This window comes from Malus domestica, chromosome 14 (genome assembly GCF_042453785.1).
Source record: "Malus domestica chromosome 14, GDT2T_hap1".
In the NCBI taxonomy this organism is placed as follows: Eukaryota; Viridiplantae; Streptophyta; class Magnoliopsida; order Rosales; family Rosaceae; genus Malus; species Malus domestica.
In genome coordinates, this window is record NC_091674.1 from 10,638,309 (window position 1) to 10,652,377 (window position 14,069).

General features: G+C 38.0%; 2 protein-coding genes across 2 annotated transcripts; both read right to left on the minus strand.

Annotated features, from left to right (window-relative positions):
- Positions 1-1,808: 1,808 nt before the first annotated feature.
- Positions 1,809-6,036, minus strand: LOC103454583 (uncharacterized). Its single transcript, XM_008394182.4, has 8 exons — positions 5,559-6,036; positions 4,842-5,352; positions 4,236-4,401; positions 4,097-4,147; positions 3,813-3,995; positions 3,585-3,678; positions 2,499-3,235; positions 1,809-2,400 (listed from the first exon to the last, which is right to left on the minus strand). Exons 2-8 carry the CDS (start codon positions 5,303-5,305, stop codon positions 2,050-2,052), a joined length of 2,046 nt encoding a protein of 681 aa, XP_008392404.1. The 5' UTR covers positions 5,306-5,352; positions 5,559-6,036; the 3' UTR covers positions 1,809-2,049.
- Positions 6,037-10,510: 4,474 nt separating this feature from the next.
- On the minus strand, positions 10,511-13,828 carry LOC139191150 (uncharacterized). Its single transcript, XM_070811712.1, has 5 exons — positions 13,585-13,828; positions 12,988-13,458; positions 11,822-11,955; positions 10,708-11,668; positions 10,511-10,644 (listed from the first exon to the last, which is right to left on the minus strand). The coding sequence occupies exons 1-5, from the start codon at positions 13,826-13,828 to the stop codon at positions 10,511-10,513; spliced, it is 1,944 nt and encodes a 647-aa protein (XP_070667813.1).
- Positions 13,829-14,069: the final 241 nt, after the last annotated feature.

The following is a 14,069-nucleotide window of genomic DNA, read 5'->3' on the forward strand; positions in this document are numbered from 1 at the left end:
TCCTCTCATATATTGCTTTTTGTCTTCTTTTGGCTATTAAAAAATTAACACAAGATGTTGACGTGGCTTAACCGTAACTGTTCAAATAGGAGGGGAGGGAGATTAGGAGGGGAGAGAATCCTACTCCCTTTTGACCTCCACACTTCCTTATTTGTTTCTTTCCCTAGATTTGCATTGATTTATACTTATTTAATACCAGTAATTTGTACACAACCTATGTATGTGATGATGAAAATTATAAAACAGAGCAGCCAAGGATCAACCCTCATATTTACTTAAACCCCATCATGTGAATTATTGAGCGAATTCCTTCAAAATCTCAGTGGGATATACATAATTTGTACACTAAAATACATTATAAAATTCATCAATATTCTTCACTTTTAAAATTCTTGAAAAGTAAATAAAACCCTTTACAGGTTGGAGAAGGCTAGATTTTAGTATATGCACAAATAGAATCAAATAACAATTAACAAAGTATTTCGCAAAGATTCATGCCATTGCTTCATCATAAACCTTTAAAAAGAGTACTTTGTTACACATAAAAATAAAAATAAATGAAAGATAGAACTAGAAATCCTTAGCAAGGTACCTTCCTAGGCTCTTCTTTGCAAATTGCTTAGATGGTGATGATATGGTATTATGATTGTGTAATGAGATATGAAGACAGCTTAGGCTATCTCCAACTGATATAGCCAAAGGGTCATAGGGCTAAAAATAGCTTGAAATGACACGAAAACAGTCTCCAACTGAGGGCTAGGCCAAAGGGCTTGTGGGTCCCATCGAGCCAAAACCACCAAATCAAGCCAGCCAGCTCAACGAGCCCAACCCACCTTTTTTTTACTACACCATTTCTCACATACTTTTTATCATTCAATACTATCTTACCTCATTTTATTTCAATTCTTTACATTCTATTATCTTCCAATAATCTTTCCTTTAATTTTTTTCAATAATTTAAAATGGCCACCTCTTTCAATAATCTTCCAATATGTTCAAAAATCTTATTTTAATATGGTAGTTTAATTTAATTAAATATATTAATTCAATTAAAATAATAAATTATGTTTGGCCTATGGTCCTTTGGCCCCCTCGGTTGAAGATGATTTTTTTGTCAAAGGGCTATGTTTGGCCTATGGTCCTTTAGCCCCCTCGGTTTGAGATGGTATAAAATATGGCCTGATACTATTCATTAAAATATAATTTCTTACAGGGCCATATGACTAAACATAGCCCTTCGGCCCTTTTTCGGTTGGAGATGGCCTTAGGACATCCTATTTTACTAGAAAACCCAAAAAAAGTATGGTAGAAACTATCCTAAAACAAAACAAATTTCTAAACAATTAATGACACCAAATGGGAAAGAATTCTTGTTGGCTTGGGAAACACATCATCTGTCTTGCACACAAGTCTAGGGTTGTTCCATTTTATAGAAAATTCTTAAAAAATAAGAAACTTATAGCTCTATGTCTTAGCTTTCTAGGCATATACCGCAAGTTACTAGAAAAAATAAAGAAATACTTTGAATTTTTATCCTCCCACAGTTGCGTAGTTCAAACGGGAATGCAACTTCCTCAGGATTAACTTGCAAAACTGGAATTTTCTGCTCCATAGAAATTATGAAATTTGAACACAATGATATTCAACCTCATATCTTTCTCCTCCAATCGGCCTTGCATAAAAAAACCCTCCGTAAAGTCGATGTATCACCAAAAATAGAGAGACTATTTTCTTTCAACAGTGAGGTATGTTTCCATCAAACATACACAAAAATAGAGAGATTATTTTGTTAGCCAAAAATTGAGACATGCACACAGAAAAAATGTATATACTTGAAGTAACTGCCACTCAGTTCACATATATGTATGCGTACATGTTACACGAGATTCTGTATAAAACACGAGCGAGCACTCAAAATCTCAAATCAAATTCAAATGCATCTCTCTTACTCTTCCACCCTCGTTTTCTTGATCAACATCGACAACAAGAAAGTCAGACAGAGGGTTGTTATCAAATACCTCCTTCATAGCAATCCCAGATGGCATTCATTTAGAAACCAGCCCATCCAGCAGGTTGAGAAGCCGGCTTGCTGTTCTCCATACCCTTTGCCTCCCCTAAGCGCTGAGAATTGTTTCCTTCGCTCATAGGTCTTGATATCTGTGTGCTTCCAGTGGATGCAGCACTAAAACTATCTGCTCCAAAACCCCACGAATCAAAACCAGCATTTACTTGAGTCCCCTGCTTGTTCTGGTGACCATTTCTTGTCCTCGCAGATTTGAAGGCATTGGCCGTTGATGAAGGCTGCGGCGGTTTGGGTTCCTCTGCAAATGGCTGCCACGGCTTTGACTCTGGACTCGGAGTAGATTTTCCTTGCTGGAGTTTCCAAATGTTCTCCCTATGCTGCAAAAGCAATAAATTCTCGAAATAAATAAATAACAGAGGGCAAATTTTAAAGTCAAACAGTTGTAAGATGAGCACAATTTTTTTTGAAATTATACCGGTGGTGATGGCTGCTTTCCAGGTGAAGTCTGATTTCTCGATGCATCTTTATTTGGTGACGGTGTTCTAGCAGCAAGCGTCTGCTTAAGCTCTTGTAACTCCTGCCTTTGAGATCGGCAGATGGCAGATAGCTTTTCAAATTTGGAAGTTATTTCAGCCTTTTCCAAGTTCGCTTGTTTCAGCTGCTCTTTCAATCTCTCTACTTCAGCCTCTAATGCTTCTGTTCCAGATTTGTTATTACCAGCTTCTGAGCTGAGTTTCTTAGAATCAAAGTCAGCAACGAAAGAGTTAAATGCCTCGTCTTGAAAACTAATTGAACTCTCAGATTTGGATGTCTTTGCCCTTTCCGTGCCATGGTCTTTTTGTAAGAAACTTATTTCAAAGTCCTTTGAAGGTCCCTCCTCAGGTTTGTGCGATTTCCCATGCAAGTTTCTTCGTGTGGCATGAGTTTGCGCCCTTTCCTCTTTTGCAGGGGCACTGTTCTTGGGTTTTGGATGAATCTCCAGGCGAACCCCATCAAGTTTTTCTGTGAAATGGCCAGTGGGCTCATCATCAAACTTAGGTATACTCTTTTCGTCAACAAGTGAGCTATCTGCATGTTGAGTGGACCAGAATGCGCCAATTGGCCCTCCACCTCCCCCTGCCCTTGATGTATTTGACAATTGTGATGAATTTCTGGCTGATTCTCCAACTGAAGCTGGTGGTGGTGGTGGGCTTCTATGGGGCCTCGACAAACCTACGGATTTGAAATAAATCAGTCACTCAATTAAAATTCAAAACTTCAAACATAGAATTTAATTTTTTTTTCAATTAATAGAATTTAATTTTTTTTTTCAATTAATAGAATTTAATTTTTTTTCTCAATTAATATTTTCGAGTTCGTACTCTTAGAAATTTTCCTAAAGTAGCAACATCACTTTCAAACCTGAAATATCTGATAAGCAGAAAAACCTAAAAACAAGGTTTAAATGCAAAAGACAACAGAAAAACCAGCATGTGACAAGGATCATTGAGGACAAAATAACAAATTAATCCCAGATGAAGAAGTTTAATCAACAAGTAATGCCCTGATGTTTCAGCCTCACCTTCAGGTTTCTCAGCAGAGTTCGCTTCAGGTTGCCTATCGGGTAAAGACTTTTGTAAACCAACTGGTAACAGCTCATTAACACGAAACCACACCTGCCACCGCACAAGGGGAAAAAGCATCAGTAAACAAATGTTGGAATCTCCACACCTACTGTTGCATGGACGCAAATGATCTTAAACTAACCTAAATTCATGGAAATGAATGGCTAATCAAGCAAAGAGCTTGCCTGCGTGATGTCTGGTCTGTCATCTGGTGAAGACTGAAGCATGTCTCTGATTAGATCTGTGATAGATGAGCTGTATTTAGGTAATTCTGGAATGCGATAGTTTCCATTTAAGATCTGCAGCTTTGATTCTCCATCAAATGCACTTTTGAAGTAGCAAATGCGAAAGAGAAGACACCCAAGAGCCTGTAAATGAAACTCATAGTCTCAGCTCCCAGTAGCATTTGAATTATAAAATTCAACTCTTTCAGGATTTCCCAGCAATCTTGAGGGCATAATCAACTTACCCATATGTCTACTTTCTCGTTTATAAGCTCTCTCCGAAAGAGATCCCACATCTAATTCAAAGAAGGAAGAAATGAATCAATATTTTAAAACATCAAATACCACGCATTCAAGTTCAGAAATAAAAGTTTTTCGTTCAACCTCAGGGGCTCTATAGGCCGGTGTTGTGTGCTTTCTAATATTGTCTTCTTCAATACCCATTTCTTCAGGCTTCTCGAAACGCTTGTGATTGGTAGAGATGCTTCCAAAATCACACAACTTCCACAATCCATCAGGCCCCAAAAGAAGATTCTCAGCTTTCAAGTCCCTGATTTAAGTACCACTAATTAAAATTTTACTGGGAAACACTTTTCTTTTTTACACGAATGAGTTAATAACAAAATGGGAAGCACATGAATGAAAGTTATCTTCTGCGAATAACAAAAAGGGTTAAACGTATATCGTTTTAGGTTTTAACTCATCCGATCTCTTCTCTTTTTATCTTACATGAAATTACTTTCCACAAAGAACCACATTTAAGGATTATTAGGCATCACAAATACTTCATTAAAGCATACTTCATAAATAGACATCATTTCTATAAACTGATTTAACAAGAAGGGTCGTGGTTACACCAACAAAACTGATTTGACCAATCATTTGACAATGAGATAAAAGAATACTTCATAAATAGACACCATTTCTATAAAATATAAAACAAAAGAAAAAAAATAAAAACATAATATTCAGTGTTTAAGTGCCAAGTACCTATGAGCAATGGGAGGGGATTGTGAGTGCATTGCGAAAACTGCATTGCACACATCCCTGAAGATAGCAAGAACCTGTTTCTCCTCAAAGAACCCGGCTCCTCTGCTCTCGAGTACATTCACCAGACTCTTTTCACAAAAATCCATCACAAGGAGAGCTTCCTTTGTGCGCCCCATATCCAAGATGGTGTGGGCACAAAGTGTGACCACATTGGGGTGTCCTCTGAGCAACTTCATGACCGAGATCTCCTTCATCACCAACTCCAGCAGCTCCTCATCATTAATAATGATGTGCTTCAAAGCATACTGCTTGGACACATGCACGGCGTCCCGGGCTAAGTAAACGCAAGAGAACCCGCCTTCGGCAATGGCATTCTTGACATGAATCTTGACATTTCCAACGTCAATGGATCGACCTTCGAGCCCGGTTGGCTCCTTGTGCATGAAAGGCTTAAACCTCCACATGATCGATCAATGGATTGATTGATACAAACACAATGAAGACCAAAACACTGCAATAGCGAATACCCAAAAGCATACAAATCAATCAAACAAACCCCATTAAAGAAAATCACATAATTATCAGAGCATCTTATCTGAAATTAAAGATTAACTAATTTCATATTTTATTCAAAATGGCGATTAAACCCTGATAATCTGCAATCGCAGAACCCAGAAAAACAGAAGTAAAAAGCAAATGAATGGATCAGAAGCATACAATAATGCTCAAATTCGGAGAAGCAGATCTGAAGAATGAGTTGAAGATTGGAGATTGGAGATTGCAGCAGTAAATGAGGAGGGCGGACCTGGATGGAGGATTGGGTATGAGATTGGAGATTGGAGATTGGAGATCGGTGATCGGGGATTGGAGATTGGATATCGGGAATTGGGGTTTGAAGTTTCAGACATCTAAGATCAAGAGCCGACGTGCTGATCCCAAAGATTCAGACATTTAAGATTGGGAATTGGTGTTGTGTTGCAGTCGCAGAGGCAGCTCGTCACGAAGAAGATGAATCAACCTAACCTATCTTTTTCCCATCTTTTGTCCTCACCGAACCACACCGCGTCCTTTTGAACAATAACCAATACTATTATTATTATTATTTTTTTTTGGAAACTATCACCAATACTTGTAAATTAAGACTTAACAAAACACATAATTTGACCCAAAAAACAAAACAAAAAAATCATAATATATGCATTAGAAACGTACGTATGTATTTATAAAGGAATTCTCCTTTTTCATACACAATGATTAGTTAAATTACACGTATTTTAAACGTACCATACATAAATTATTGGGGGACCTTTAGGTCAAGGTGGACTTGGGCTTTGAGAACGTCATTTTGTCTCTTTTGGTTCGATTTCATACTAAGTCTAGGACTATCTCGAAAGAGTTAGTGCGTCTTAAGAATTATCCTAGTTAGATCAATGATTCGAAGACTAGCATGATTAAACAAATAATGGCTTGATCAAGAGAAGTGTTGTGTGGAAGCTAGAAGTTCATTAGTTTTGCATGAAAAAGAGATTGATTGGGTGGTTGTATGGTGTTCTCTATTGAATAACTTGGGCTTCCTGATGCGAATTATATAAGCACACAAATTAAACCTTCTTTTTATCAATTGTAGCGAAGTATGTAAGTAGGGATCGTTCTAGGCCGGGGATTAGGAGGGATTGCTAAATCACTTGAAAACTGACTCAAAACGTAAAAACAAAGTTTAAAACATTAAACTAGACTCAAAGAATGCAAAACTAAACTCTAAAACACCAAAACAAACCAAAAGACTCAAAACAGCCCAGAAACACTCAAAACTGCCTTAAAAACACAATATGGGCAGTTTTGAACACAAAACACAAATTGGACGAAAATAGGTTATAACTTGACTCAGGACACTTAAAAACACAAACTAAATGGATTTCTAACTAAGATGACTTAACAAAATAAAGGGGGATTTGGTTTTGACGAAAATAAAAACAAAACAGAAACTTTGTAACTTGAACAGATTTTAAAATGAATTTGGTTAAAGTGAATGGATGGAAAGCTAGCTAAGGGGTTCTTCTCCACACATGTCACACTTGCATACAAAATGATTTCCAATTGCTTTTCAATAACCCATGAATTCTCAACACCCCAAGTTAATTAGATACGCTTAAATTAACTTTCAGATTTCCCTTAAGTCAATGAATTGGATGGAAAAAGCGCATTGCAATCAAATTATTCCTCAAAAGCTCCCTACATGAAAGCGCATAATAGAGATACAATCAAAGATCGTTACGTTCAATGGAAATCATAAGTATTAACGAGGCACTCATAACTATGAAAGCGCATGATACTTATGCCAAGAATTTACTTAACACGATTGTGATCAACAACCTTTACTACTTACGAAATATAAGTTCATAACGATTAGGTGAAACTTTCTTATATCCTAGCATTAGATTTATGCATGAAAATTAAGCGTGCACTCTCAACCAACACACAAAAATCAGTTTAATTCAAATAGATAAGCAAATTGAATCCACAACTTATGAAACGCAATTAGAAGTAATCAAATCATATAGCAAGCATAAACATGGTTTCGAATCCCCCCTAGCCAAGGGGGGTTTAGTTCCTCATATGCACAAAGCAAAGATAAATAAGTTTAAACATTGAAATCCAAAGAAAGAGAACACCTAGACACTCCAACTTGGGCAGCAGGTGTATCCACGAAATTCCTCCTTCCTCCTTGCTGCAGCACAACTTAGGGACATGTTTTGGGTGGTATTTGTATGGGGGAATGGATATGGAATGGTATGAGAGTGGTTAGGGTGGATGATAGGTGCGGCAAGGGTTTGTTTCTGGCAGAAATTAGGGAGAATGGTGATGGAAGGTTGCGACAGAGAGTGGGGATGATTTCTGGCGTGATTTATGTATTATGATGGGTGGTGGTTTGGCTAGGGCTGAGATATGAGTATATATAGGCACCTAAAAGCCTAGGGTAATCAGATATGGACTTGGATAACCCAAATCCACAAGGAAAAAGGCTTTAGAAATCAGAATCCACAAGGAAAAAGGCCTAGGGGGTGCGGCAGGTTTGGATAGGGTAAGATAAGGCTTCTAGAAAGCCTTGCAAGGCAAGGAAAAGGGTTCTAGAAAGGGGTAAGTGCGGCAAGGGTTAGGGGAAAAAGGATAGGGCTTCTAGAAACCCAAAACCAAGAGGAAATAGACCCTAACCCACGGCAAGGATAAGGAAATGCTCTCCAACCTTTGTTTGTGTCTTTCAACGCTTAAGAACCTTCTAATGTTGCTGAAACTTAAAGCTATTTAGGTTTAGGAAAGATCAACCCAAAATAGCAACTTTTAGGCTTAACTTTCCTACTTCAAGTAGGAAACCTTGTTTGAATAGGAATCTTCATTCTTCTAGGAATCCATCTTCAACTAGGAATCCCTTGTTAATTAGGAATCCTTCTTCAATTAGGACTCCTTCTTGGACTAGGAATCCTCAAATCTTCAAACTTCAATTTCGTCCAAACCTTTTATTCCAAGCATGTGCTTATTCAATCCAAGCTCACTTTTGCTCCAAAAAGCTCCAATTTGCAACCTTTTGTATAATATTCCCTTAAAACCTGAAAACACATAGAAATAGCTTAAAAGACTATTTTAACTAAGAAAACATAATGAAAATGCATAAGAACTAGCTAACTAAGGCGCATAAATATGCTCCTATCAAATTCCCCCACACTTAGCTTTTGCTAGTCATCGAGCAAAACAAAGAATCAAAGAAAAACAAAACGAAACAAAACAAACAAACAAAACCCAAACCTTCCAACGTTTACCTTAGGGATTTCCAATGCACATGACATATTAAAAATCATCATTCCCACAGATTTTAGTCATCTTCACACTTAAGCACATACTTAAGCATAGTCACTACTTACTAGTTCACATTTAACCAATTAAAACGATGTTTTGAATAACATGCCTTAGAGAATTTGCTCAATTCCTTACAAGATATGCACTCAATTTTCACTCAGATTTTCTAACTACACACCTTATACTAGTTATATGTGAGAAGATTGATGTAGACATAAAAACGAACGCTCACATATATATATATAACAAAGAAAGCATTTTCTGGAGTTAATAAGCATTTATATATGATCTCATGAATGGAATGCTACTACTTAGATGCGAGAACCAGTGACACCATATGCTCATACCAATTCTAAACTCCACAAATTGAAACACACAACACTCAAGATTAAAGTCAAGGATTGTAACGGGGCTTGGGGTATTGGCTAACAAAGAACGGATAGGGATAACAAAGGTTCCTTAAGCAATAGCAAGCAAAGCAATGAAATCGAAACTTAGAACTTTTAAACACAAGGGAAGATTCATGCAATACTTAGGGTCGAATTCAATGTTTTGGACCCTTTCTTCAACAATCAACACTTAAGAGTTCATTTTCACATCTTTTTCAACTCTTTTTCATATTTTTCACAACTTTTCTTTTTTTCCTTCTTTTCTTCACGAATTTTTTTTTTCTTTTTCTACCCGTGCCTCATTAAAGACTTTGGCACTCACATACATCCCTTCCCCCACACTTGTTTTCTGTAATATATTGATCAAAAGGAATTCATCTTGAGTCATGCTTTACTATGCTTCAAGAACAAGGGTATGGATGGTCCTAATCTAGGCTAGGTGAGGATAATGTGGGTTAACAAACAATATAGGCTAAATAAGGCTCAACGGGGTTAAAACCTACAAAACATATGAACATGGGGGACAGGGCAATTTGGTTTAAATGGTGGTCACTACACAACTTCATCTTGAATATGTGTTATGCAAATCAATAACATGCTTTGAATGAAATGGGCATGAGTTCTAGTGTTTGGAACTAAATGATGAAACGCCTTCTAAGTAGTAACCAAGCAAAGAATAATGAGATCATGCAACGACTTTAGAAAACAACAATGCACAGATTATTAACTCTCCAAATAAACGTTTAGGCTCAAGTCTCACAAGGTTGTAGCGTTAGTTTGATTTCCTTCCTTCAAGCATGTTACAAAAACTAATTTTTTTCCTTTGTGATTACATGTGAATTCATAAGTTATAACCACAACCAAGCATAAACCGAAGAGTAAATCAACCTTCCATCCATGTTTATAACTATCTTTAATAGTCATGCAATTAAAAACCGAATCCTCATCATTGTGTTGGAAGGTACCCTAAGACACAAACAAACACACAAAACAACTTTAAAACGACTCTTTTTGGTTTTTTCAAAACATTTTTTCAAACTTTTTTCTGGGATTTTCGGATTTTTATGTAAAACACACTAAAATGCATCAAAACAGCCTAAAAACACCTAAAAATAGCAAGGAACAACATTGGAAATTATGGGTGATACAACCCTACGAATTTGCATCAAAACACTTTGGTTACCCCCCCACACTTAAATCAAACATTGTCCTCAATGTTTCAAGCATAAACTAACACAAATAACAAACCAACAAACAAACAGCAACTAAGCAAACTAAACATGGTAGAAACGAAATAACAACAAAGAGAAGGGTTTAGGAACGCAAATCTGGAATTGGAGTGATTCCTTGGTCTTCCTTTGTTGCATGCATGGGTTGCCTTCCAAGTAGCGCTTTCTTTAACGTCGTGCAACCGGACGAAGCACCAATTCACTCCCCATTGGAGTCCATGACATGCAAGGGGATGTCATCCACGACATGCTCCACAAAGTTGTCATAGTATGGCTTCAATCGGTGCCCATTCACCTTGAATTCTTGTCCAGTTTTTATGCTTTGGATTTGGACTGCACCATGCACAAAAACATTAGTAATAACAAACGGACCAACCCACTTGGAACGTAACTTACCAAGAAACAACCGAAGGCGGGAATTAAAGAGTAACACTTTCTGCCCGATTGAGAATGATTTGCCACGAATCATCTTGTTATGAAAAGCCTTGGTCTTCTCCTTGTAAATCCGAGCATTCTCATATGCTTCATATCTAATCTCGTCAAGCTCATTTAATTGGAGCTTCCTATGTACTCCAGCGGCATCAATATCCATGTTAAAGGTCTTGACCGCCCAAAATGCCTTGTGCTCAAGCTTCACGGGCAGATGGCATAGCTTACCATAGATAAGCCGAAAAGGTGACATGCCAAGAGGAGTTTTATAGGTCGTTCGATAAGCCCACAGTGCATCGTCTAAGCGCATGCTCCAATCCTTTCTTGTTGGACCCACGGTCTTTTCTAGGATTTGCTTGATCTCTCGGTTAGAAACCTCGGCTTGGCCATTTGTTTGAGGATGGTAAGGTGTAGAAACCTTATGGGTGACATTGTACTTCCTCAACAACACCTCAATGGTGTAGTTACAAAAATGGGAACTGCCATCACTAATTAGAACTCGAGGCATCCCAAACCTAGCAAAAATGTTAGTTTTCACGAAATCTGCAACCACCTTAGAATCGTTAGTACGGGTGGCTTTTGCTTCCACCCATTTCGAGACATAATCCACAGCGAGTAATATGTAAAGGAAACCATGCGATGAAGGAAAAGGACCCATAAAATCGATGCCCCAAACATCAAAAATTTCAACAGGAAGTATGACATTTTGCGGCATTTGATCATTTGCCCCTATATTACCCATTCGTTGGCAATGATCACAAGACATGCAAAAGGTTCTAGCATCTTTAAATAGAGTTGGCCAATAAAAACCACATTCTAAAACCTTTAGGGCAGTGCGTTGTGTCCCAAAGTGTCCCCCACATGCATAAGTGTGACAGAAAATTAAAATTGAATTAAACTCCATATCATGCACACACTTATGTACAATCTGATCCGAGCAATATTTCCATAAGTATGGATCATCCCAAACATAAAATTTAGCATCATTTTTCAATTTATCACGTTGGTTTCTGTTTAGGGTGTTTGGAACGTGTTTTGACACCAAAAAATTCACCAAGTCGGCATACCAAGGCTCACTTACCTTTATGTACAGCAATTGTTCATCGGGGAATGTCTCGGCAATGGGTAGGGACTCCTCATTATGCACCATTCGGCTTAGGTGGTCAACCACCACATTCTCACTTCCCTTCTTATCACGAATCTCAATATTGAACTCTTGAAGTAACAACATCCAACGAATTAGCCGTGGCTTGGCTTCCTTTTTAGTGAGCAAGTACTTCAAAGCTGCATGGTCAGTGAAAACAATTACTTAAGTACCAATTAGATATGATCTAAACTTATCTAAAGCAAAAACAACGGTAAGAAGTTCTTTTTCCGTAGTGGAATAGTTCAATTGGGCATCATTCAACGTCCGTGAGGCGTAGTAGATGACATGCGGCCTCTTGTCTTTCCTTTGGCCCAAAACAGCTCCTAAAGCGTAATCGAACGCATCACACATAAGCTCGAAAGGTAGGCTCCAATCCGGTGGGACAATGATTGGTGTCGTGGTCAACAACTCCTTGAGTTGGTTGAATGATGTCGTGCATTCCTCATTAAAATCAAACACCATATCTTTTTGTAGGAGTCGGCAAAGAGGTTGTGCCACCTTTGAGAAGTCTTTGATGAACCTACGATAGAAACCTGCATGGCTAAGAAACGAATGAACCTCTCTAACCGAAGTAGGAGAGGGTAAGTGACGCACAAGATCTATCTTTGACTTATCAACCTCAATACCATTTTCAGAGATAATATGACCTAAAACTATGCCTTGTTTAACCATGAAATGACATTTTTCCCAATTAAGCACACGGTTAGTTTCAACGCAACATTTTAAGATCAAGCTAAGATTATGCAAGCAACCATCAAAAGAATCACCAAAGATGCTAAAATCATCCATAAAAACTTCAATTATTTTCTCAACATAATAAGAAAATATGCTCATCATGCATCTTTGAAATGTGGCAGGTGCATTACATAAACCAAAAGGCATGCGACGATAAGCAAATGTACCAAAAGGACATGTAAAAGTGGTTTTTTCTTGGTCCTCAGGTGCTATGACAATTTGATTATAACCAGAATAACCATAAAAAAAACAATAAAAAGCATAACCGGCTAACCTCTCAAGCATTTGATCAATGAATGGCAAGGGAAAGTGATCCTTCCTTGTAGTGGCGTTTAGCTTCCTATAGTCGATACACACTCTCCAACCAGTTTGAATGCGAGTAGGCACAAGTTCATTCTCTGCATTTGCTACCACCGTCATTCCGGATTTCTTCGGAACGCATTGAATGGGCGAAACCCACCTACTATCTGAGATTGGATAGATAACTCCACAATATAAAAGCTTGATGACTTCTTTCTTCACAACTTCCATCATAGGAGGGTTGAGTCGGCGTTGAGCCTCTCGAGATGTTTTAGACCCATCTTCCAAAAGTATGCGATGCATGCAAGTTGTGGGGCTAATTCCTTTGATGTCGGCTAACGTCCACCCAATTGCTGTTTTGTACTCCTTTAACACCCTCACTAACTTGCCTTCTTCTTGTTCCGTGAGTGAGCATGAAATAATGATGGGCAACGTCTCATCGTCTCCCAAGAAAATGTACTTCAAATGACTAGGCAATGGCTTAAGTTCAAGTGTAGGTGGCTGCACAACTGAGGGAAGCATCTTATTAGCCGAAACTGAACTTAAAATTGGGTCAAAAAACTTACCAGTTTATGATGGCAATGACTCAAGGGCAGCCACCATCTTAATGACCTCATCATTAGGGGGCACGACAAAGGAGTTTCCATGCATGCCGTGGGTACCAATGGTTGTTGCTTCAACATTTTGTTTGTCCATTCCTCGTGCAATGACCAATTCAAGTGCATCGTCGTTCAATTTGTCAAAATGGTCATGTGTCAAAGAGTCAATTACATCAATAGCAAAACATGAATGATTCTCACTAGGATATTTCATAGAATCAGAAAGATTGAAATTAATAACTTCCCCATCAAACTCCATCGTCAATGTTCCATTAAACACATCAATCTTTGTCTTAGCCGTTTTCATGAATGGCCTTCCAAGGAGGATGGGCAATGAAGGGGCATGGTCTGATTCATCCATCTCAAGCACGTAGAAATCCGCCGGAAAGATCAAATGATTAACCTGCACTAAAACATCTTCCAAAACTCCCTTTGGATAGGCATTAGATCTATCGGCTAATTGTATAATCACACCATCATTTTTCAACTCTCCTAGGTTCATAGATGCATAAATTGAATATGGCATGACATTTATAGATGCACCTAAG